This window comes from Micromys minutus (assembly GCF_963924665.1).
Source record: "Micromys minutus genome assembly, chromosome: 7".
NCBI classification, from domain to species: domain Eukaryota; kingdom Metazoa; phylum Chordata; class Mammalia; order Rodentia; family Muridae; genus Micromys; species Micromys minutus.
The window spans coordinates 61,436,708-61,460,722 of NC_137976.1; the positions used below are offsets into that span (position 1 = coordinate 61,436,708).

The window sequence follows — 24,015 nt, forward strand, 5'->3', positions numbered from 1 at the left end:
TTGATTGTGTGGCTGTTGCAGGGCTGTGTGATCTTGCTTGATTCCCTTAGAAACTGCACTTTTGTCCTTGCGCTGCTGTGGATGAGCTCTGTGCCGCTCCGTGTCCTGCCCCATCGGTGCTGCAGTGTTCTGGTCTGATTATGGCACGTTGCTGGGGTCTAGGGATTGATTGCACTTGGCCTTGAGCACGCTAGGCAGCTGTAACCCTAGATCAAACAGGCCTTTACCAAATACGTCTTTGTAAATATTTTTTCTCTGACCATGGTTTGTCTTCCCGTTCTCTTGAGAAATATTTACTTTTAAATGTGACCATAGTTTCTAATAAGCTGATGAATGTTTTTTACTTACGAAATCAAGACTGTGGCTGCACATGGTAGTTCACATCTTCCTGTAAATCTAGTATTTGGTGCAGAAGCAATGCTACTTTGTGGTTAGTCTGTGTGTAGGTCAGACCTTAACTCCAGCAGAGCCATTCACCCACTTGCCTGGCCACACAGCCATCTTCTCCATCTTCTTCAGGACTTGGTTGGCCAGTAAGATGAACCCAGACAGTAGTCTTTAAAAGCATATGTAGTGGTTTACATTTTTCTCTGTGAATTATGTTAAACAGAAATGTTTTATCTTATGGGTCACAAGTATTCTTGACTCCAGCAATATAGTTAGTGTGATTGTATGGTATTGAGAAAATAAAATACACACACATATGTACATAATTAATCTGTGTGTAGTCTAGGCTGGCCACACACACACACACACACACACACACACACACACACACACACACAGTGTGTAGTCTAGGCTGGCCACACACACACACACACAGTGTGTAGTCTAGGCTGGCCACACACACACACACACACACACACACACAGTGTGTAGTCTAGGCTGGCCACACACACACACACACACACACACACACACACACACACACACACACACACACACACACACACACAGTGTGTAGTCTAGGCCGGCCTCAGACTCGAAGTCGTCCGCCTTCTTCATGTGCTGCCACACCTGGCTTATTCTCATTGTAGTTTCATGGGCTGCCTATAATTTAATCCCTAGGTTTTCTTAAAAACTTTAATCTCACCTCACAAGTATATTTTTGATTTACCAGAATATCATTCTCTAAATGTTTTCAATATTGAAACCTGCTTTTTTCTTCCTTGTTTTGTCCATTCTCTCTCTCTCTCTCTCTCTCCCCTCCCTCTCTTTCTGTTTCTTTTCTTTTTGCTTTTTGAGGTAGGCTTCCTTTGTGTAGCCCTGGCTATCCTGTACCTCACTCTGTAGACCAGGCTGACCATGAACTCGGAGAGCTGCCTGCCTCTGCTTCCCCAGTGCTGGGATTAAAGACATTTGCCACTGTTCCTGGCAAAGCTATTTTAAAAATCATCTTAAAACCTATCTAGGCTGAGAGTGGTCTGTGCCTTCAATCTCAGCAGGTAGGTAGTTTAAGGCCAGCCTGGTCTACATAGTTCCAGGACAACTAAGACTATATAGAGAAACCTGTCTTAACAAACAACCCCTCAGGAACTGGGTCAGTGGCCTTGGAGAATGGGTACTTACTTGGACAGCACTCTCAGTGCAATGACCTCCTCACCCATTTTATGTCTCTCCTATGTTTCTTCTCATGCTTCCTCTTCACTTTTGAGAGTGAGTCACCTTTTCTGTCTCCCGGCTCCTTCTCCTCTTCAGTAGAGCAGAATTCTAAGTCTAGAAAGAAAAAGAGATTTCCATAAGACCAATGTTGTGAAGTAGCTAAAAACCTTTGTGTAATCCCCACTGCTGTGGTACCTCTGTTCTCACTCATTGGAGACCTAGGTGGCTTGGCCAACACCATCCTTCTGAGCCCATTTCTTTGCTTTCGGCCTTGGGGGAAGGCAGTCTTCGCCCTCGGCACTGCTCCTCTCCCTCTTCCCTGCCCTTGCTTCAGGTAAGCTAGATGTTTCAACCTTGGCCCGCTTTTTCTTTTTCTTTGCAGGTTGCTTTGGAGCTTCTGGGGCTTCTGCCTCTGAGCCCTCAGAGGCAGTCCTTGGACTCTTCACAACTTTCCTGACGCCTGAGCTGCTGCTGTCCACAACTAACTCTTTAGCCTGCACACCCCCTTCCTTCTTTATTCTGCCCTTCTTCTTTTTCCTCTTTCTTCTCTTCTGTAACAACATCATAGTTATTATTGCAGTCATGGGTTTATTATTTACTTGGCCAATCTAAGTAAGCACTCACCAGCTACTCGTAAGGAAGGGATGGGCTTGTTTTTCACTATCTTGGGGAATAAGCCTGGCTTTCTAGGTGCTTCTTCTGGTGGGTTGTTCAGAAACTGAAACAACTGCAAAATTCAGTTATTCTTGCTAATCTTGTGTCTTTTCAGGGTCCCACAGAAGTATGTACCTCAGTGGCTTTTGCTGCTTGCTCTTTTGTTTCAAACTCCACAAAGGCAAATCCCTTAGGATCCCCAGTAGACCTATAATGTGGAATACTTATGTACACCACATTGCCACATTTCCCAAATATTTTCTCAATCCAGCTATGAGTAACATTTTGGGGAGTAACTTCTGAAATAAATCAAATGGTATCAACGTTTCTACATTTTACCAATGAAATGGAAACTGAAATTAAACAACAAAAAATTGTGTTCCTCCCTGTGACTGTGAGCAGCCTTGTGTGGGGTTGCTTGGCTGCTCCCTTGATTAGCTTTTTTTTTTTTTTTTTTTTTTTTTTTTTTTTTCCCATTTCTGTACCATATATCTTGGCTTTTCTGTTGTCATTGTCAGTTACCCTCCCTTTCCCCCTCTTAACCTTCAGTTCCATAGATCTTACTATCTTACCTTTGAACTCCCAATGGAGTTGGCTGTGCAGTTCAGGACGCCTAGCTTGTAATCTCTCTGCCTCCCTGCCTTCAGGATTGGGTTGCAGCTGTCCACCATGCCCATCCTAAACTTCTGGCTTTTAACATCAAGGGGTGCCAAGGGTTAGCCTTGGTGTGTGATCTCAAGTCTGTTGGTACCGTCTCTGTGCCTATACATCTTTTCTCACATCTCCATCACACAAGGGAACTCTCCTAGGTATAGTGGAGGAGAACGTTGTTTATTGTAGATAAAATGGAGAGTAAGCCAGAGGCAATGACATTTGGGAGAGTCCAGAGTGGACACGAGCCCGAGTTGGGCCAAGTGGAGAGAGGGGGGAGGAGAAAGGGAGAGGAAAGAGAGGGGAACCTTTATAGCAATCAGGAGGCCCCAAAAGAGAGTAGATAAAAAGACCAGGTAATCAAAATGGTCAGATTGTTTAGGGGAGGGCAGCCCAACCCCGAGGTTGAAGAGGTCATGGGTATGCCAGCCAGGAGGGGCCTGTAACAGATGGGGACTGAGGGATGCTGAGAGAACCCAGTGGCCAGGTCCTCTTTGATGTTAAATAGGGACCTCAGCTATTTGTCCCTGGTTTGAAACCTAATGATATTGACTAGCAGGCTCTGTGTCCGAAGTGAACACAGGTAGGACTTTATTCATTTTTAAAATTGTGTAACTGTGTGTCTGGGAAAGGGCAGGTGTGAGCGCAGGTTCCCAAGGAGTCCGAAGAGGCCATTGGACCCCCTGAAACTGGAGTTCTAGTTGGCGTGAGCCTCCACAGTAGACGTGGGCAACTGAGCAGTACGTGGTTTGACCCGAGTCATGGCTTCATGAATGTTACTGTCTTAGGTTGTTTGTAGTTTGAAATTGCCTTCAAAGCTCACCTATTAGACTCTTACACATGTGCTAGTCTATGTCCATGTTCTAAGTTGTGTAAGACTGCAGGCTCTTCATAGGGACCAGTACTGAAAATAGACTTTGCTAGTGCGCTACTTTAGTTTCACTAAAAGGTTTTGTCATCCAACAATCTTCTAAGATTTATTTCAGTTCTTGGTTTAGGTTTTAATTGGTTTTAGGTATTGATATGGGTCTGCTTTGTTCGAGGGGGAACCTGGAAGGTTGTAGCTGAGATTGTAAAGTGGTACCGTGTCTAGGGCAGAACCCTGAAAGACTGAGTTTGTGCTTCTCTAACCTGCTGTGGTTTCAGGGGGGGTGGGTCCTGTGTTCTCATTAGCCATTATCTTGACAAGGTTATTTGGGTTATGCTGTGAAAGCTGGAACACTTTCTCATCTCAGCCCCAATCTAGGAGTCCCCCATCTTGCTCTCTTCTTCCTTGGATTCTGTTCTCTCTCTTCCTTCAGTTGCTAAGTCAGCCTGATAGTCTCTCATCAGCCACAGCATCCTTCCCACACCTAATACCTTCTTTGCCTTTTATAAACCATGATGTTTAGCGTGTTCTTATCTCTAAAGCTATTGATGAACACCCCCCAGGAACAATGCAAGCACTGGAGTTTAGCTTGGGTAAATTTGATTTTATCTCTTTATACAGTTCCCCAAATCTGGTAATTTTTCTATCAGGCTCCACAGCACTGATAGAGTAATTCTTGGGAGTAGAGTGACCTTGTAGAATGTTAACTTTTTTTTTTCAATTTTATTGGATATTCTCTGTATTTACATTTCAAACGTTATCCCCCCCCCCCCTTCCCTCCTCCTCCTCAACTTGCTTCCATGAAGGCGCTCCCTCTCCCAATCACCCTCTCCACCTCATTTCCTTGGCTGGTTGATGATGTTGTTCTTCTCATGAGGTTGCAAATCTTTCAGCTCCTTCAGTCCTTTCTCTAGCTCTTTTGTTGGGGTCCCCATGTTCAGTCTGATGTTTAGCTGCAAGCATCCTCATGTGTATTTATTTATCTCTGGGAGAGCCTCTGAGGAGACATCCATATCTGGTTTCTGCCAGTAAACACTTCTTGGCATCAGCAATAGTGCTTGGGTTTGGTGGCTGCATATGGGGTGGTTCTCCAGGTGAGGCAGTCTCTGTAGATCTTTTCTTCAGTCCCTGCTCCTCTATTTGACCTTGTATTTCCTCCCCTGTTTTGTTCTCCCTTCTAAGAAGGACTGAGTCATCTACATTCTGGTCTTCCTTCTTTTGAGCTTCATAAATTCTGTGGATGGTTTCTTGGGTATTCCAAGCTTTTTTTTTTTTTTTTGGTGGGGGTGGGGTAGAGGGGTTAGTATCTGCTTATAAGTGAGTGCATACAATGAGTGCTCTTTTGTGACTGGGTTACATCACTCAGGATGATATTTTCTAGTTCCCTCCATCTGCCTAGGAATTTCATGAACTTGTTTTTAATAGCTGAGTAGTACTCCATTGTGTATATGTACAACAATTTCTGTATTCATTCCTCTGTTGAAGGACATCTGGGTTCTTTCCAGCTTCTGACTATTATAAATAAGGCTGCTGTGAACATTGTTGAGCAGGTGTCCTTGTTAGATGTTGGAGCTACTTTTGGGTATATGCCCAGGAGTGATATAGCTGGGTCCTCAGGTAGCACTATGTCTAATTTTCTGAGGAACTGCCAGACTGATTTCCAGAGTGGTTGTACCAGTTTACAATCCCAACAGTGGAGGAGTGTTTCTTTTTCTCCACATCCTCAACAGCATCTGCTGTCACCTGAGTTTTTGATCTTAGCCATTCTGACTGGTGTGAGGTAGAATCTCAGGGTTGTTTTGATTTGCATTTCCCTGATGACCAGGGATGTTGAGCATTTCTTTAGGTGCTTCTCAGCCATTCAATATTCCTCAGTTGAGAAGTCTCTGTGTAGGTCTGTACCCCATAAAACGTTAACTTTAAACGTTTCTTCTGAAGAGAATCTGCCTCCATGCGTGTGTGCACGTATGCCCGTGTGATTTTAAGACAAAAGAATCTTTCCACTTTTGTTTTCTGGGCACAGTTGAAGGCTACTTTATGTAGCCTATACATGTGTGTTGCCTTTAAACCCCCTCCTCTCTTTAGAATGGCTTGCCTTTATTCATTTCAAACCCTGAAGGGTTTAAAGGACGGGTTAGCAGTTGTTACTGCTGACTATTGATCCTAGTATAAGGGGTGGGCCTTCTGTGGTGTCACATTAGCTCCCACGGTAATTATCCTGGCATCTCCCCTGCTTGAATTCACTAACTCCCTAAACAGGAAATACAGGCTGTTAGGGGCGGAGGAATGCATCCAGATAGCTTTCTGAACTAGTGTGTTGAATTTTATGAGGGGAAAATAAGATGCTTTCATACCTGATTAATGTTTCTAGTATTTCTTTAAGTTGGTGTCCTATCAATAGACAATATTTGCCTTTGCACGTGATAAACCTTACAGGACATGGCTGCTGTCCGCCATGTAGAGGATATGCCAGGTGTGTCTGTAGCCTTTGTGTGCAGTTCTCTGCCCAGCCTCACTGTGCAGAATAGAGCAGACTACGTAGTAAAAACAAGCTTAGGCTTTGGCCTCCCTTTCCTCCTTCTCTTCCCTCCCTCTCCTTCCCTTCCTTTCTTTCATATTCATATCCCCCCCCCTCTCATTTTTTTTTTTTTTTCATGACAGTTTCTCTGTAGCCATGGCTGTCCTGGAACTCACTCTAGACCAGGTTGGCCTCAAAGCCTTTGCCTCCCCAGTGGGCGTCCACACTGCTTGGCTATTTGTATGTTTTCTGGCTTGTGAGTTGAGATTTACAGAGTGGATGATGTTTGTGTAATGATTTGAGACTATGGTCTTATCTGACCACACTAGCTGTACTTGAGCCCGGGGTTTTGGCCTGTTGGAGGTTTGGTTGCATTCCTTCCGGTCCCCTGTCATTTTACTGTGATGATACTGACAGGCAGGCTGAGAGAGAAGGAGCTCTTAAGTTATAACCCTTTCTTCTGCACAGTTACTTTTATTTGGGGAGAATGGAAGGATTTTCTGTAATCTGTATAAAATATATAACTTTTCCTTCTAAAATGTTGTTGAAACAGCTTTGAAAAATTCTGCCATTTTCATATTTCGATGTTATGTACACAGAGGAAACTCTGAGGGAGAATGAAGGTGTTTGTACAGAAAAGACGTCATAATTTATAAATTGTGTTTGTTTGTTTGTTTGTTTGTTTTTAACTAATTCACAAGCAAGAGCCTAAAGAAAGTCTTGGTTGGGAAAACCAGAATCAAATTTAGGTTTCTGGTTTGTTTAGAATGCTGTTATAATAGGCTGTTGATTTTAAAGCAATACTGTGGCTGTGTGCAGTCCCAGCCTCTCCTTGGATGGGTGATGAGACCGAGGCCTGAGAAGCTTCACATATTTTGTAGGGATTCTTATTAATTGACAGGAACAGTGAAGATTTGCCTCTCAGTTTTATTCATTCTCTGTTTTTCTTCATTTTAAAGTTTTTCCTTGGAGCCTGCAAGTTTGGTTGGTTGTAGTTTAAGGGAAATAGGAGTAACTATAATATTTCTAAGATAATTGGGGAAGGCAGAACTTTTAATTCCATTCATTGAGACTTAACAAAGTAACAAGGCAACTTCTGTTATTTTGTAGTGCCTGGGGATGAACTCTTGTGTTAAAGACTTGGCTTGCTTTTGTTCTGATCTCAGAGTGGTTTTTCCTGTGTTTACACAGGCTCTGAGAGGACAACTCTGGGAACCAAGAAAGCTTTTTAGCACCCTGCTGCCATCCCTAGTCCTCTGGCCTGGGTTGGAATCAGGCTTAGAAGACCTTGGCTGTGTTCTCTGCACTGGAGGGCAGGCGGCAGCAGCATCTGTTGCCAAGTGCCTGACACTTCGCTCCAGTTTTTAAAGTCTTCAAAATTAGTCATACTTTCTCTAGGAGACCTTGTTATCTGCATTGTGTAGATGAAATGGAAACATGATAATTTGTTCATATAGCTAGTAAGATATAAGGTCAAGGTCATATAAACTCCATTTCTGTGTCCCTCCATATAAAGGCTCACAGAGAGGAAATAGAACAGATCTGAACTTTACCAGGTAAGTAAGTAGCCATTCATGATAAAAATGATTTAATGAGAGATTTCTTTTAGGAAATATCTTTCCAGGGTTTATGCTCACTGTCATGGGGAGCTGTGGCTTGCTGTAGGGACTTTTTGTCACTCTTTTGGCCATTAGTCACAGGGTTGGCTGCCTTTGGATCAGTGAGCTGTCCTGGATCTGGCCATTGTTCGTTCTTTGTAAAGAATAGTCCAGTATTGCTCAAGTTGGAAAAGGCTGTTGAGCTGAAAGAGGAAGTTGGCTAGGGATTATATTTAACCATGACACACACACAGCAGTTCGAGTATAAAATTCTTATTCTCTGTGCATATAGTTTCTTGGAACAGAGCCATTTTATGAAACAGACCTTCAAATGTTAAGTTTCAAATCTCTACATTATATGCATTCATGCACATAATGAATGTGCAACTTTTTGTGTATGTTGTTGGGCTCACATCCAGGGCCTTGCTCACAAGTACTTTACTAGTGAGCTACATCTCAGCCAGCCCAGTCTGAAGTTTTGAATATTTATTGTTACTCTATGACTCCATAGCAGGTAGTCAAGACTTGGACTCTCCAGTCTGCTTTTAATTGCTGGAGGGCATTTGTGTGCTTATAGTGATCCTGAATATCTTGTTCCTGCATTTTTATTGCATAATTGTATGACCTAGTTCGGCTAATCCATTGGAAGGATATTGCCGAAAGTGAAGGGTGGTGGTGCTGCCTTGCCTTTGAAAACCAGTAGCCAGGCTGACATTGAACTTGAAATGCTTCCCAAACATTAAAATGAGAGGGGGGAGCAGGGGGGTGGAGAGAAAACAACCATCCATCTATCAGTGGTCCTTATTACTTAATTTTGTTTATTTTTATGCTTAGTCTTATATTTTCTTTCATTATTAGGCTGAGTGGCCTTTTGAAAAAAATGTGCTTAGATTTCTTTTAACTCTGTGCTTGGGATGGAGCCCAGGGTTTTTAGCTGCACTTCCTAGTAAACAGCATTCTATCCCTGAGCTACAAAAAGTGTGTGCGAGGCTGGACAGTGGAGGTGCACACCTTTAATCCCAGCATTTAGGAGGCAGAGCTAGGCAGATCTGAGTTTGAGGCCAGCCTGGGCTACAGAGTGAGGTCTAGGACGTCAGGGATATACAGACAAACTCTGTCTCAGGAAACCAAAATAAACAAACAGAAACCAAACAAATGCCTGAGAGCATGTGTGTATGTTCATGTTTGTTCATGTATGTAGAGAATATGTACATGTCTGTATTCATGTGTGTGGTAGCATGTGTGTTTGGCCTCTTGTGTGGGAACATATGTGTACATGTATATTTGGTCATGTGTACTTGTGTATATGGGCACGTACATGTATTAGTGTTTGTTCATGTGTATGTGTGAGCATGGCATGCATGAGTTTTGTTCATGTGTGTCTGTGCATGTTTGTAGGTGTGTGTGTAGACTGCAGGACATCCTCCTCCTTAGAGACGGGCTTTCTCTGGCTGGCCAGAGTCCTAGCACCTGTCTTCACCCCTCAGTGCTGGGACTACACGTGCACAGCCTCACCCAGGCATTTTCATGTGGGCGCTGGGGGTCAGACTCGGGAGCTCATGCTTACAAAGCAACTTCGTTACCTGCTGCCCTGCCTCCGGTCCCCTGATTCTTTTTTTTTGAACATTAAATTTTAAGCTGTGGGAGAAATGTGACTTTATGTTTTGGCTTTTTCCCCCTCCTAAGTTCAGGCTTATGTTATCCTGTTGTGTGACTCTCTTCTCTCTCAGTGTAGTAATTTAATCTCTTGCACACTTTCTCCTGTCAGTAAGATGTGTTTTTATTTTGAGATGAGGTGTTGCCCAGTTTGCCTTAGGACTCCCACCCTGCGCCCTGAATACCTGGCTGTATGCCTTGTGATCTCACGGAGACAAGTGCTCTCTCCCCCACGGAAAAGGCACCGTCATACCTGTGCTGTGCTGACTATTGTACATCTTGGTTTTCAATTGCAGCATCCTCACAGAGAACCTGTTTTCAGGTGTGAAGTGAGTTTAAATGGTGTTTGGGGTGAGGGTGAGGATTCTGTTTTCTAGGCTGCGGGATCAGTGCGTGGCGTGAACCCCACTGGAAGGCAGTGGTCAGCTGTCAGGAAGAAGTACCCTGCATCTGTGACGTGTGTGCCGCCTTCCATGCTCCGGAAGCATATGCGTAATGAATAATTTACATTAAAAGCTTTAAAAATGTGTGTCCTCAATGGAGCCAGTAAAGTGTGTATTCAGAGGTCATCCAGGTAGCAGGAGTAGGAAATAAGGTTGTTTAGTGCAGTGAGACTAGGAAGGTAGTCTTTCATTACTATCCAATTAAAACAAGTTTTGGGTAGTTCTTAAAATAACTATTGGAAAATTGCTAGAGCATCAAGTAGGTTTAGAACAAACGGTGTGGAGCTGTGGTTGGTGCTCAGTAGCGCAGTGCATATCCGTACACCTGAGGGGTTGATCCTGGTGCAGTATGCACAGAGCGTAGGTAACTCAGGATGTAACTTAAGGTGTGTTACATGTCTTAGTAGTGGAGCTGTTTTGTTACAGGCGTTTCCGGGGTTCGATGCAGCCTGTGGCACGATGGTTGTTTTCTCGGTGCTATACGAGCCTCTGGCTTACTGCTCCATTTCTTCTTTTTGTGTCCTTTAACCTTTGCAGTTTTCTGTATTAAAATTATATTGACGGGAGATAAATGGCCGTTATTTTTATTTCTCATAGTGGAAGCCCCGTTGGTTGCTAGTTCCTGGCTCTGGTTGCATATACTTTGTCGTCTTTGTGTCTACAGATCAGAGTCACTTACGGCTCAACTACTAAACACTGCTACTCTTTTTGTTTTTTTAAATTAGGCTTTTGGATGATTTTATTTGATTGGTGTTCTTTCTGTATTTTATGCTCTTGCTTACATACTCTTAATCTATTTTTTTAAAAAAAAAAACACAATAATTGAGAATACTGTTACTAATTTGAATTGTACTAGCAGGATGGCTTGGCATTAAGACCACTTGCAGATCCTGATTCAGTTCCCCACATTGCGCCAGGACTCACCTGATTCAATCCAGCTCCAGGGCATCTGCCGCCTCTGGCTTCCGTGGGCACTCTGGTGACTGTGTGCATCCCCACTTAGCTCTGTGTGCTTACACGTGAATGTTAAAGCCAGCCTGATGATTTCACATAAAGGACAACTTTGAACCATTCATGTGTGTATTCTCACTGAGAATGAAAATCTGTTTTTTAAGAGTAAAGTATACTTTTAAAGAGATAAACTAACTTGCTTTCTATCCAATTCTCCAGGGCTGCTTTGGAAGAAGTGGAAGGAGATGTTGCTGAGCTGGAACTGAAACTCGACAAGGTAAACTTTACGTTGGAGTCTTAAGAATATTAACTCGTATTTCTCACAATAAGCAGTTAGTGCCCACAACACTAGTTGGTTTACTTAGGGTCTCTGTGAGGAGAGGCACTGTCACCCGGCCTGCTGCATGAGGAAATGAAGGCTGGGGACATCAAGTAGCTTGCCTGCTCAAAGATGAAATGTCAACACTGGTATCCGTGCCTCATTTCAGAACCTCTTACAGCTTCCTTTATATTGTTAGAAGTGTGTTCGTGTCTTCTCCATCTTCTCCGATACTTAATGGATTTCATATATAACCTGGACAATCCTTGTGTAAGTTTCAGTGTGGCCAGGTTCAAATGCAAATAAAATTTAAAATGTTCATTCCACTTTTTAGCTAATTCCAGAAATGCTTAAAGCACTTTTTAAAAAAGATTAATTATATATATATATATATATAATTATATGTACACTGCAGCTGTCTTCAGACACACCAGAAGAGGGCATCAGTACAGCTGGTTGTGAGCCACCATGGGGTTGCTGGGAATTGAACTCTGGACCTCTGGAAGAGCACTCAGTACTTTAACCACTGAGCCATCTCTCCAGTCCCTCTTAAAGCACTTAATAGTTACACAATTGAAATTTTATGTAATAGTAAACGTACGTTGGTTTCTATCCTCTCTGTTGTTACTGATGATGGTTTTTGGATGTGTGTCCATGAGGCATTGTGGGCTGTGTGCCAGGCAGAAGCATCAGAACGAGGAATACATGACTGACCCATCTATTCAGATTTTCCTTTGTAACTGCTGTTTGGTGACATCTCTCCAGAGTCCTAGAGACAGGCATTGGTTAACACACCTCTCCTGACAGTGATTTCCTATACTGTACAGTTGAAAGGTATCACTGTGACCTTAGCATACATAGGCATCATCTTGGGATCTTTTGGTCGCATTTTATCAAAGTATTGGAATTCTAGAGACTTTCTTAACCAAAGAGACCCAGAATGTAGGGAAATGGCATTTAAAATATTTCTCTCTGACCCTTACCTTTCTCTTTTCTCAAAGATCCATAGTTATTTTCTTTGGGTTAAGCTCTTGAGTCCTTATAAAATAAGTGTAGCTGTTTAAGTTTTTAAGCCATTGTCTTTGTCTTTTTGCCTTGGAGTTGGGGTACCAGAGAGCAGAACACGGGGGATGGGGATTATTTTCGGTGGCAGCATGAAGGATGCTCACATTATACAGGACAAGTTCTGCTTGTAGCACCATGACAAGTCACGCAGTGACAACTGAATGTGGCTTGATGACTTGTTCATGTTTAACTTGATACATTGCACGCTGGCAGCAGTGGTGTTCTGGCCTGTGAACCGGGCTGTCAGAGTGCTGCCGTTCATGGCCTGTTTGTCCCCTCTGTTCTCATGTTTGCCACACCACAGTGTCTCACCATTGCCACCTCAATCCGACCCCTGTGTCTGCTGTGTCTGTACTGGGGTCGCTTGGCTTCTATTGCCTGTCTGTGTAGTAGACACCTTTGAATGTCAGCTCAATTTCCACCAAACTTCTGACTTTTTTCTTTCTTTCCTGTCTTCCATCATTTCTTGAGTGCACTTTTAAACTACTACAATATTATAATTTTTATTTTGTAGCAGAGCCTTGAGCTTGAGAGCACACAGCCTAGAGCTGCCTGGTTTTGCAGGAGACTATCATGAAACTAAATTACATAGTTTTGGGCAAACTCCTCAACATTTCTGGGCCTTGGTTTCCTAGTTTTTAAACCAGGGAAAATAAGGGTCTGTCTCTCTAACAGAGGTGGTGGAGAATGACTCAAGGCATTCTATCATGTGCAAGGTTCTTGGTGCATGGTCTTTGAGGTGAGATGTGTGTTTGAAGACTCTGTCATACATGCTATGAACCCTTTTGTGTTTCTTTAGTTCAGGGGTACAGATAAGTGACTTCCTTACCACCTTACTGTGTGGACAGTTTCCTTTTCTTTTAGGTGGACCTGGGTGGGAAACCTTTTGTACACATTTCACAAATGGCCTGTCTGCTGTGTGCAATCTTACATACTTTTCAGTCTGCATTATTAGAAAACGTCTTACCATGTGCCTGACAAAGTTTGCTCCTGATGGTGACCCTAAAGCAAATATTCACTCAGAAGCTGCCAGTGGCCTCTGTTGTCCAGCCTGGAGTCTGTCCGCTTTTCTCCTCACTCATTTTATATTAAATGTTAAAAGGCTTGAGTCATCCGAGACCCCAGATCTTTGGATTCCAGAGCCTGCGTGGATTCTCCTCATTCCTCAGCTCTTTAAAAATTTCTTTTTGAACCCCAAGCACAGTTGTTGGTGACTTGCTGTCCTGACCTTGGGAAGGAGAGTTTCTTCTACTGTGTCACTGGAAGGACTGTCATAGTCCCTGTTACTATGATATAGTCACTATTATCATCCTGAGTGTTTCCAGTGGGCAGTTCCATCTGATCTCGTACTTTGACCATTATTTTTAACTAGACATCACACTGCTGAGTACAGAGTTCATCTGAAAACTGGGTAACAAGCACATGTAGTTCAGGACCTCTTCACATCTATCAGAATGAAGGCAATCAATAGGTAACTGAAAAACTGTCTACCTGAGAGAAGGTGTTTGGTGATCATCATTGTTAGGTTGCATGCTTTCAGACAAACTCTGTAAACAGTTCAGGCCATTTTCTTAATGCCTTAAGCACTAAGACTTTGGGTCAGAAAATCCGGATCTAGGGCAGGCCAGATGTGCAGCCTGGCACAGCCACAGACATTTACTGTGGGGCCCACACCCAGTCTCACATAGGCCAGGACAAGAATGGGCTTGGGGCAAGGTGGGTGGCAGTGTTTTAAATTTATTTTAGTTTTGGAGGGACAAGATGGGGGGCATTGTACATGTCACTGATGGTAGCAGCTGTCCTGCAGGAACACAGGATGTCTGTTTAGCTGCAAATACCTTCATCCCTATCCTCCTTTGTAGATCATTTTAAAATTGATTTCATTGTACTTTGGGGGCGTGTATGATTTTTTTATTGAAATAAGATTCACCTAATGTAAAGAATGAATTTAAGAATGGTTTTTAGTGTAGTCACAGTGTTGGATCTCATTACCTTGGTCTAATTCCAAGATATTTCCCTCTTCCCCAAAGAGGAACCTGGTGCTGCTGCAAAGTTTCTTCTATCCTAAGTATCCTAAACTAATTTCTGTCTCTGTGGATTGTCTCTTCTGAATACGTTTTATAAATGGGATCTTGTATCAGTTAGCCACTTAAGACTGGCTGCTTTTACCTAAGTAAAAGTAAAATGTAAGCATGCTTATACGTTTTAATTATCAAGACGAGAGTCTCATTTTGTTGTCTATGCTGGTTTCCAACCTCCATGCTAGTGATTCTCCTGCCTCAGCCTCTTAGAGCGATGCTACAGGCACCACCACGCCCAGTAGGATTCCCCTTGTGTGAATCTGTACCATGAAGGTCCAGTGTGTGTTTGGTAAGGCTGCAGGGCCCTGAAATGCTAGATGCAGTTCCTTCAGGATCACAGGTCTCTCACCCCCACCGTGGTCCTGTGTGGCTGATCGCTTCACAAGACTGGTATGGTGCTCTTCACTCTGCTAGGTGGGGATGTTTTTATTTCTCCTTCCTAATCTAGAAGCAACCCGTTCTTTTGTAGTAATAAAAATACCCCTTTCTGTGCAAACCCTCTCTCTGCTTTCCCTTGTCTGCCACCTCTTTGTTTCCTGTAAAGCAAAAGAGAGACAAGTACCAGTGAGGAAGCCTGCCCATGGGAGGCAGACGCGCTCAGCAGTGACTGTGCGCCTGGAGTTGCTTTGCCGAGGGGATTTTATGTGGTCTCTCTGGATAGAAGCTTCTTGTACGCTCATTCCATTACTGTTTGTCTGTGTTAACACAGATAAAGAAATGCACATTTGTTAAGGTCACCTAGACCCTCTTAGGGGGTTTTAGGATTTGAATCTGAGTAGATGGATCTGAAAATCCTGTTTTAATCATGCTATACTGTGTATTAGCCTCTCCTTTAATTTAATTATGTCAGATATTTAATTTGTTGAGTAACATTACCTACATGGAACGCAATTCAAAGGCAAAAGCGGTGTACCCGGTTCAAATTGTTTACCGACTGATTCTTTTGCTAGGGAAGCACTCTGACCTAGTTTTTAATGCATTCTTGCAGACATTTTCTAAGTATACAAAAAAGGATTTCCATGTCAATAAAAACATTAGTATTTTTAAAAATCTGATTTCCCCCTATGTTTTAGATGCTGTTATCTGTTACCTATGGTAGCGCTGTCTTTGTTTTTGGTGCTAGGGATTGGATTTGAACCTGTGGCTTGCTTGGTAGCCTCTACAGCAAAGCTACACCCCTAGCTCTGTGTACTTGGTTGTATTGCTTGGGATGGTATCACAATGAAGGCATAAATGAGGGAGAAGCCGGAGAGGCTGGTGAGGCTCAGTGGCTTTTATTCAACACCCAAAACAGGCACTGGGGAAGAAATGCTTTTTTCCAGTAGTTTCCAGTAGAGGTTGTGTAATTGGCTCAGACATGTCTGATGGTGCCTACTAAACAGCATGACTAACCTATGATTTTCGTTCATGTACCTTTACCCCAGCATTCCCCAGTTAAACATCTAGTTACCTCGTCTCTAGACTGCTGCCCACTTACCCTTCCTTTTTTCTGCGATGTAGTTTTGTGTGTGCTCCAGAAACTGAAGTTAGGACTTTTCATGTGGACAAGTGCTCTCCTGCTGAGCTCCATCCTGACTCCTGTTCTAGGAGATTTAATAAATACTTATGAGCTTAAATTATGGATTTAAATTTGATTTGATAAAAAGATGGTGTATAGTCAGACAGCATCTGCGTCCTAAAAGGTTGACTTTTTGGTATAACTCTTCCTGTGCATTTATTATGTAAAGCAAAAGAAATTTTCTTCCAATAATTTCTAGTTTTTGATGAAATGTAATTTGTCTTAAATAGGCCATCTCAAAGGCTAACCCTTCTTCAGCGAAGGCAGTACAAGACCAACCCCTTCTAATCTCTCTTTTTCTTTTTCAGCTTGTGAAACTTTGCATCGCGATGATTGATACTGGCAAGGCCTTCTGTGTCGCAAATAAACAGTTCATGAATGGGATTCGAGACCTGGCCCAGTATTCTAGCAATGATGCTGTGGTTGAGGTTGGTATCACTAAAATAACAGGGACAGAGATGGGTGCAAAAGAACAGCATGTGACTGTCCGCTCATTTAACCTTACTAATGGTTACAGCAAACAATGCCCCAGCAGAAGGGCTGCCATTCTTTGGAGCCATATTTTACAGTTCTTGTTGTTTTGTTTTGATTGATTGCTTTGAGACAGGGCTTCTCTGTGTAGCCTTGGCTGTTCTGGAACTTGATCTGTAGATTGGCCTGGTCTTGAACTCACAGAGCTGCGAGCCTCCTGAGAGTTGGGATTTAAAGGTGTGGTGCCACCACCGCCTGGCCTATAGTTCTGGTTTTTAAGGTAGCTGTACTTTGGTTTGGTTTGGTTTGTTGGGTGCATAGTTAACACCACTGCCCTAATCTTGCTTTACAGTATTCAAGTTTACATTCAGATAGGTGAGCTGATGTAGCTGCTAGTGGTTAAGAACATAAACGGGTCAGCGGTAGTTGATTGTGTAGTGAACAGAGTGTTAGCATGCTAAGAACAGGACCCAACTGTATGCTTGGTATGTATGTGTGCTTAGCCTGTTGTCCTGGATTAGCTTGGATCCCTTTCTGTATTCCTTAGTGTCTAATTTTTTTTCCATGATGAAAACTCAATAGTGAAGTAGCAGGTATGCTCTGATGATTATCTGGCCATTGTTGCTTGAGGGCACACTGTTGATGCTGACAAACTTTTAGGGTTATACACACTGTGGATGGGGCAGTACTAACGCTTTGATGTTTCTAGGTCTATACATGTTGTCACATGTAGACTTGTAGCAGGCATGAGCCCTCAGAGCATGTCCAGTGAGACATTGAGATTGTCCTTACAAATAAATGTTACTGTTTACAGGATAATTTGATTTTCCTGTCAGAAATGCTAACATAATATTTTTGTGACTTACTTTAGTAGCTGTTACATGATTTTCTTTTCCTTTGGTGTCTTTTTTTATAGACAAGTTTGACCAAGTTTTCTGACAGTCTTCAGGAAATGATCAATTTCCACACGGTAAGTATATGTGAGTGGGGGATACTGGCACTGGTGGCAACTCAAGCATCAGTCTTCAGAGATGGCTCATTTGATGACATGATTGGTTTTATGTTGGGATGGATATAAAATATGCCATATGTGTGGGTGGCAGGGTACAAGAAAAGGGATTTTTGCTTTATTTTCAGTTCTAGTTTAATAAACCTTTTCTCCACTGAGTTTAATTAGCATTGCTTGTTTGAGCCATGGGTGGAGGGTTATTTCCTGAACAGGTTATTCATTTTATGGAGAGTTTACCAGTGGTTACTCCACTGAATAAAATGATACTCTGTCTTCCATAATAAACTTAATATCATAAAATAATACCCATTAAATTTATTTTCCCACTTTGAGTCTGTGTCATTTTTGGGGGGTGAGGTGAGGGTTGGACTGGTTATATTACAGCTGAAGTTATAGATTGATATTTATATTTAGTTGTAGTTAGCTTCTTAAAAAAAACCTGGCAGGTACAATCTTCTACCTTAAAAAAGATGTATTTGTTTTTATGTGTATTTTATGTGTACTAGTGGTTTGCCTTCATGTATGTGCATGCCTGGTACCTACAAAGGTCAGAAGAAAGCATTGATTCGCCTAGGACTGGAGTTACAGATGGTTGTAAATCACTGTGTGGGTGCTGGGAATCAAACCTGGGTCTTCTAGAGAGGCAGCCAGTGCTCTTAACCACCAAGCTGTTTCTCTAGATCCTGAAAACATCATGACATAGTCTGATTTCATACTGTAATTTCTGCAGTCCTAAGAGTTATTTTGGCCTTAGCTTGTAGTTAGTAATCACATAAGTGGTTGCTTATTCTGGTGTGTCCAGTCTCCTGGAAGGAGATTGTTTCTTATGATGCAGAAACTTAATGGCATATGTATTTATATATATTTACAGACATGTTTTTGGTGGGAAATAATCACTTATATTTAAGTGTTATGAGTCATTATTACCATCGGTTTATCTAACAGCTTTTTGAGATAAAAAGTTTTAGGTTGAGGGAGATAATTTTGAACTACTTTATGTGTCTTTTGGGTGTAATTAATGAGAAACTGTTCAATGTGCAAGAATCAGTGGTGAGCTAGATCTGCTTAGATTTGAAACCCACAAATGCATGCTGTAAGGTTTAGAGGTTAGGGGTAGTTTTTGTGTGGCTGTGCATACGGTGTATGATATTTTAAATAAATTATATTGATATATAAAATTAATTAATAAATAAAGCAAAATATTAGCTCACTTTGGTGTAGTGTTACTTATGTGTATGGTTAGAAAGTGGATTTTTAAAAAGAGATTTTGAGTCTTTGTAGACCTATACTCTTTCTAAAAAGTTAAATATGTGCTGTTAGCTCCATTTGGATACATAACTTTTTCAATAACTAAAAGTAGGAACAAAAATTTTGTCAGGAAAGGCTTTGATTAGTTATCACCACAAGCCAGTTAAAAATACCAACAGGCAACAGCTGATATAAAGATCAGTTTACTGTACAGAATCACCTAGCACAGTGTAATCATGCTGATTACATCGTTGTTAGAGATGATTCGAGAAATAATGAGAACAGTAGTCCTGAGTTAGGACCAAAATCCTGGATAGTTTTGGATAGTTAAAAATGGAGACACAAAGAGATGAGGCTTATAGCTTTGCCAAAAGACTAGTTCCTCTTGACTTGAAAAGCAGAGAAAGTCATCCCATAGCATCTGATTAGAATCCAGCAGCTAGAAACTGCAGTTGTATCAAGTGGTCTACAGCTTTCCAAATGTTTATAAAGCATAACCATCAATGTCTTGTGTGTAAATTACAGCATTTGACATCCACTCCAGTACTTGGCAGCTTTGAAACACGTACTCGTGTTTATTGGGCAGGATGTGAGGTGGCCCTCTGGCCTTAGCTCTGGGTTCTGCCTGGTAGTTTGTCAGTGTGTCTGGTGCTAAGACTGGCTGGAGGTGGCTGGGTGTCTAACACCCCTTATTTCTTAAGACCATGGTCTAGAAGTCACGTTGCTTCCCCTTGGGCTACAATCTTTTGATCAAAGCAAGTTTCACAGTTATGTCAAATTCAAATAAGAGTTAAATATAACTCTTGGTTGCATGATGACATGCTTCTGAAGATGTGGGAGAATTGTTGGTGGCTGTTGGTACACAGCTGATCACAGTTTTAAACCTTAATATATGGTGTTTAGTATGTTGGGAAACTTCCTGTAGTAAACTGTCTGACATTTATTTATGACACCCACGTCAGAACTCTTAGATCACTTTACAGCACTCTAGGCGATTCTGACATAGGGCAGTTTTGAGAATCACTAGTGAAATTTGAGATCCTGATTCTTCTTATTTTTAAATTGGAAATATTTTTTTCCTATGCAGCATATTCTAATCATGGTTCCTCTCCCTCATCTCTTCCCAAATCCTCCCTAGCTTCCCATCTTCCCGACCCCTCACCTTCTCTTTCTCTCTTTAGAAAACAAAAAGGCAAAGACAAGCAAGGAAAACTATATAAATTAAAGAAGCATAAAGTGCAAGCATGTGCACCTGTACACACACACACACACACACACACACACACACACACACACACACACACAATTAGAAACCATAAAACATACAAGAAAAAGACCACAAAGATAAAAAAAATGCCCAAGATGAAAAATCTACAGGAATACCAATGAGTTTGTTTTCTGTTGGCCCTCAACTGCTGGGCATGGGGCCTGCTCACAAGTAAGCTTTGTACACCCAGTGAGAATCCATTGGAGAAAACTAATTTTCTCTTTGCAAGTGGTTGTCAGTTGGAGCTAGCTTCTTGGCTAGTGAGGGGAGTGAGTGTTTACTTCCCCCTCTTATTTATTGTTGGGATCCCATCTGGCTTGGACCTGTGCATGCTGCCAAGAGTCTCTGAGTTCAGATATGACCCAGGAACATCAGCCTCCCCGCTACTACCACCTGTAAACCTGTTGGACCTGTAGAGTCTCAGCCCCAATTCCAGATATGTGTCAGCAGAGAGGCAAGCAGCCAGTTTGAAAGTCACTCTTAGAACCCACTATGGCTCACTGTCCAGATTTAGTTCTTTGCTTTTATTTTTTATTTATTTCCATTTGAAATTTTATTGGGACACACCTTTACTCATTTCTTTGAGTGTTTTCACGCCTGTGATGGTCAGTGGCTATCCCATGAGTAAAGCTCTCCTTACCCCATAGCCCTTTCCAGAGGAAGTGTGCTGACTTCCGCTCCTGTGGACCTCTTGTTTGCCTCTTTCTGGGCCCGAGTAACCCACCACAGGCTACTTTCTGAGCAGGTGGACACGAGTCAGTGATTTAGCTGCTGTTGGCAGAATCTCCTCAGCGCAGTCAGATATGAGCCAGTTTTGTAAACCAGCCTAATTACGGTCAAGGACAAGGAATCCAGAAATATGTGCTGGTCTGTCTGTCTGTCTTTCTGTCTTTCCTCTTTTTTTCTGTAAATTACCTTAAGTCATCCTTTTCTGCAGTAACTGTAGAAACAAATTATCTGTATCCTTTAGTAAATATGGATTTTGATCCTCTCTCCCACCCCTCTTTTTCCCTGCTTCTCTCCTTCTTCTTTCCCTTTTCCTCCTTCCTCCTTTCTCTCCTCTCAAATCTCATTTTCCCTCCCCTTTTTTTCCTGACAGGGTCTCAGATAGTCTAGGCTGGCTCAGAGCTCACTACATTCTCAGGCTGCCCTGCGTTTGTGATCTAACTACTTCTGCTTCCTGTCTACTCACAGGTGTGCTGCTGCCGGCTGGGCAGTGATTTTGCATTCCTAGTAAGTCTGAGATGTTTGGTGAGCTATCAGGCAGGTCAGGCTGGCCTAGAACTCATGCCCTTCTGTCTCAGCCTTTCAGATGCTGGAATTTCAGGTGTGTCCAATTTGATTTCTGCTAGCAATTTTGTTTTAATACCTAACCCAGTAGAGAGCCATTGGGGCAGAAAAGGTCTGTAGACAGATTAGCAGGGGCAGAGGAAGCAGAAAAAATAAATGTTTGCCAGCTGAGACTTGTACTGAATCTTCATTGTCAATTGATTGGGCTTTGAGTCAAGTTCGTTGGAGGCTGTAAAGGCATTTCTAGATTTAACCAAGGAAGGAGGGCACACCCTGAATGTAGGTGTGTCTCCCCACGGACAAATAAAGAGGCAAAAGCAAAGTGAGCACCAGCATCTGCTCTCTGCTTTTCAGTCACCAATGTGCCTCACAGCCCTGCCACCTGCGAGAGCCACTCTCATTGCTGTGGCTTGCCTCCGGCTGTGGCAGAATATAAACCCATCCTTCCTCCGTCACCTTAGTCACTGGGGTGAGAAAAGTTACTATGACAGACAATTGGTTCTAAGGCACAGGACTGTTGCTGTGATAAGCCTGTCCATGTGGTTGGTAGGTTTTAGACCTGGTTTGCAGGAGGGTTGTGGGAGCAACAGAACTGTAGCCTACAGAAGCCCTGCAAGCTTCAGAGTACTGCTAGGAGCATGGACGCTGAAGGCTGTTCAGAGAATCACAGGTTTCCACGTTTTCTACATCTTCTGCCCATTCTAATCTGTAGCCTCCCCCAACCCTCCTCAGGAGTCTTGGGAATTGAGCTAGAAGCCATTCGTGTTACATTCTGTAGAGCAGTGTATTTATTCTCTGCCCAAGTCCTGAGAAGTGTGACCGAGTCAAAGAGCAAAGCCTAACTGGATTGGAGGCAGACATTTGAAGGCAGCAGAGCTTTCGGGCTGTGCTGTGGTTCCTGCTCATTGCTCTCATCTAAGTTCACAGATAGAATGGAAGAGTGTGAAAAACAGTTGCTTTGGTGAGGAATGTGGCAGATTTAAAGCCCTGGACAAGCTGAGTGTGGAGAAAGCCCTGTGATTGTTAGATTAGCCTGGTTAAGGGCATCCTGACATTTACAAGGACAATAGCTGAAGAGCCTTAGTGAGACCCCACCATGAAAGACACCGCACAGCATGTGAAAGAGCTGAGAATGCTGGGGAAGGCTTTCCTTGCATGGAAACAACCTTCTAGGGAAGTGTTTGTTTCTCCATGTTCAGCCACCAAGGTACATGGAAGTTGGGATGTGGTAGAGGCACCTGACTACATCAGAGCCTGCCAGCGGTGTCCATACGGTGCCAGTTTTGGGGTTGTGGCATCTTTGAAGATTCTAGAAAACTGCTGAAGCAAGGTTGGAGTCCATGCAAGGAAGCCCTTTGAAAATGAACCCTGAGTTATAGTGGAGACCCCCAGAGGCTGGAGATGTCAGGACGCTGGTTTATCAGATGGAGCCAACCTGAGAGAGAGCTGTACGAGTAGGCTGCCCAAGGCCGTCAGAACCCGAAAGGTTGTTTGGACACGGAGCTGCAGAATTTTATGCTTCCCCAACTGGGTTTTGGTCTGATCCTTGCCAGGTCCCCAGTTTCTCCGTTTTCAGTGAGAGCGCTTACTTTGCCTCATTACATATTAGAAATAGTTAACTTGTTTATTTTATGCCTCAAAGTTAAGACATGCTCTGAGTCTTTATGAGTGACATTGGGCTTTTGAACAGCATTGGATCTGGTAAGTCTGAGGAGATTGGAAGGTAGATGAATTAGGAAGCTAGAGGTGGGATGTTACAGTTAAGAGTGGTGTGCTTGTGTCGTCCACAGTCCCTATAGTCACAAAGTAGACACTCCTGTGGGCGTGTCTGTGAGGGTGGGTTCATTAAGGAGTGAAGATCTACCTTGAGTGTGGACAGCACCACCCACGGGCTGGGGTCCAGGAATGATACAAAGGGAAGAGGGAAGATGGAGCTGAGCACCATGGTTTAGGTTTTTCTGCTTCCTGACTGCAGATGCAGTGTGACCGACTGTCTCACCTCCTGCTGGCACAGCTGTGTCCTCTCCACTGCCGTGCCTCTCCTGCCATGATGGAGTCAAAATAAACTCTTTAAGCTGGCTTTTTATCTCTTTGTTACGGGCCCAATGAGATCGCTGAAAAGCTTCAGTGATCCTCCTGCAGGGTCAGAAGCCGTTACTCTGCCCTGACTCGGTTCTGGAAAGGGCAATAATGATTGTGTGTCCGCTCATCAGGTAGGAGTGGTGTGGTCCCTGGATAATAGGAATCATAAAGATTGTACAACACGTTGTCTCAGTCACTGACCCCTAAATAACGACAGGAGTGGAAAGCAGGGCCGGTGGATCTGCAGCCATGTCTGTCTTGGTGTCTCTCTTGTTTTGCTTTCCCCTGATGACTTTCTGAAGTGGTTTGTCTGCCATCTGCGATGCGTATCTCAGCTTTCATCTAAGTACAGCAGAGAGAATGGTGCTTTAATGAGCGCACGCCCAAAGGGGAGCAGCTTGAGTGTGAGCTCTTTCTCAAGGCCTGTGTTCTGCTCTGTGCTTTAGTGAGATGGCCTGTGGTCAGTAGGAAACCTTTATTGGTTATTTGTTGTGAACGGTTGCTCATAGCAAAAGTGTTAACTCTGTAGACATGGAAGTGAGCCTTAGCTTTGTCTTGGTGGCGATTGTAGCGGTTTACTTTTAGCATATGAGAAGAGATGCAGACCTCAGCAGGCATAGATTAGCGATCAGGATTAGACGAACCTCTAGCCTGATAGAAGCAGCTCTGTACAGCAGCAGAGCC

General features: G+C 43.0%; 1 protein-coding gene across 3 annotated transcripts in view; it reads left to right on the forward strand.

The window, feature by feature from the left end:
• ACAP2 (ArfGAP with coiled-coil, ankyrin repeat and PH domains 2) overlaps positions 1–24,015 on the forward strand; it is a gene marked incomplete at its 3' end in the record, with an annotated part of 105,360 nt that overhangs the window by 25,683 nt on the left and 55,662 nt on the right. For all 3 annotated transcript variants that reach the window (XM_080918656.1, XM_080918658.1, XM_080918657.1), the window contains exons 2-4: positions 11,161–11,218; positions 16,273–16,392; positions 17,352–17,405. In XM_080918656.1, the coding sequence (XP_080774782.1) occupies positions 11,161–11,218; positions 16,273–16,392; positions 17,352–17,405 (232 nt within the window). The remainder of the gene's footprint in view (positions 1–11,160; positions 11,219–16,272; positions 16,393–17,351; positions 17,406–24,015) is intronic.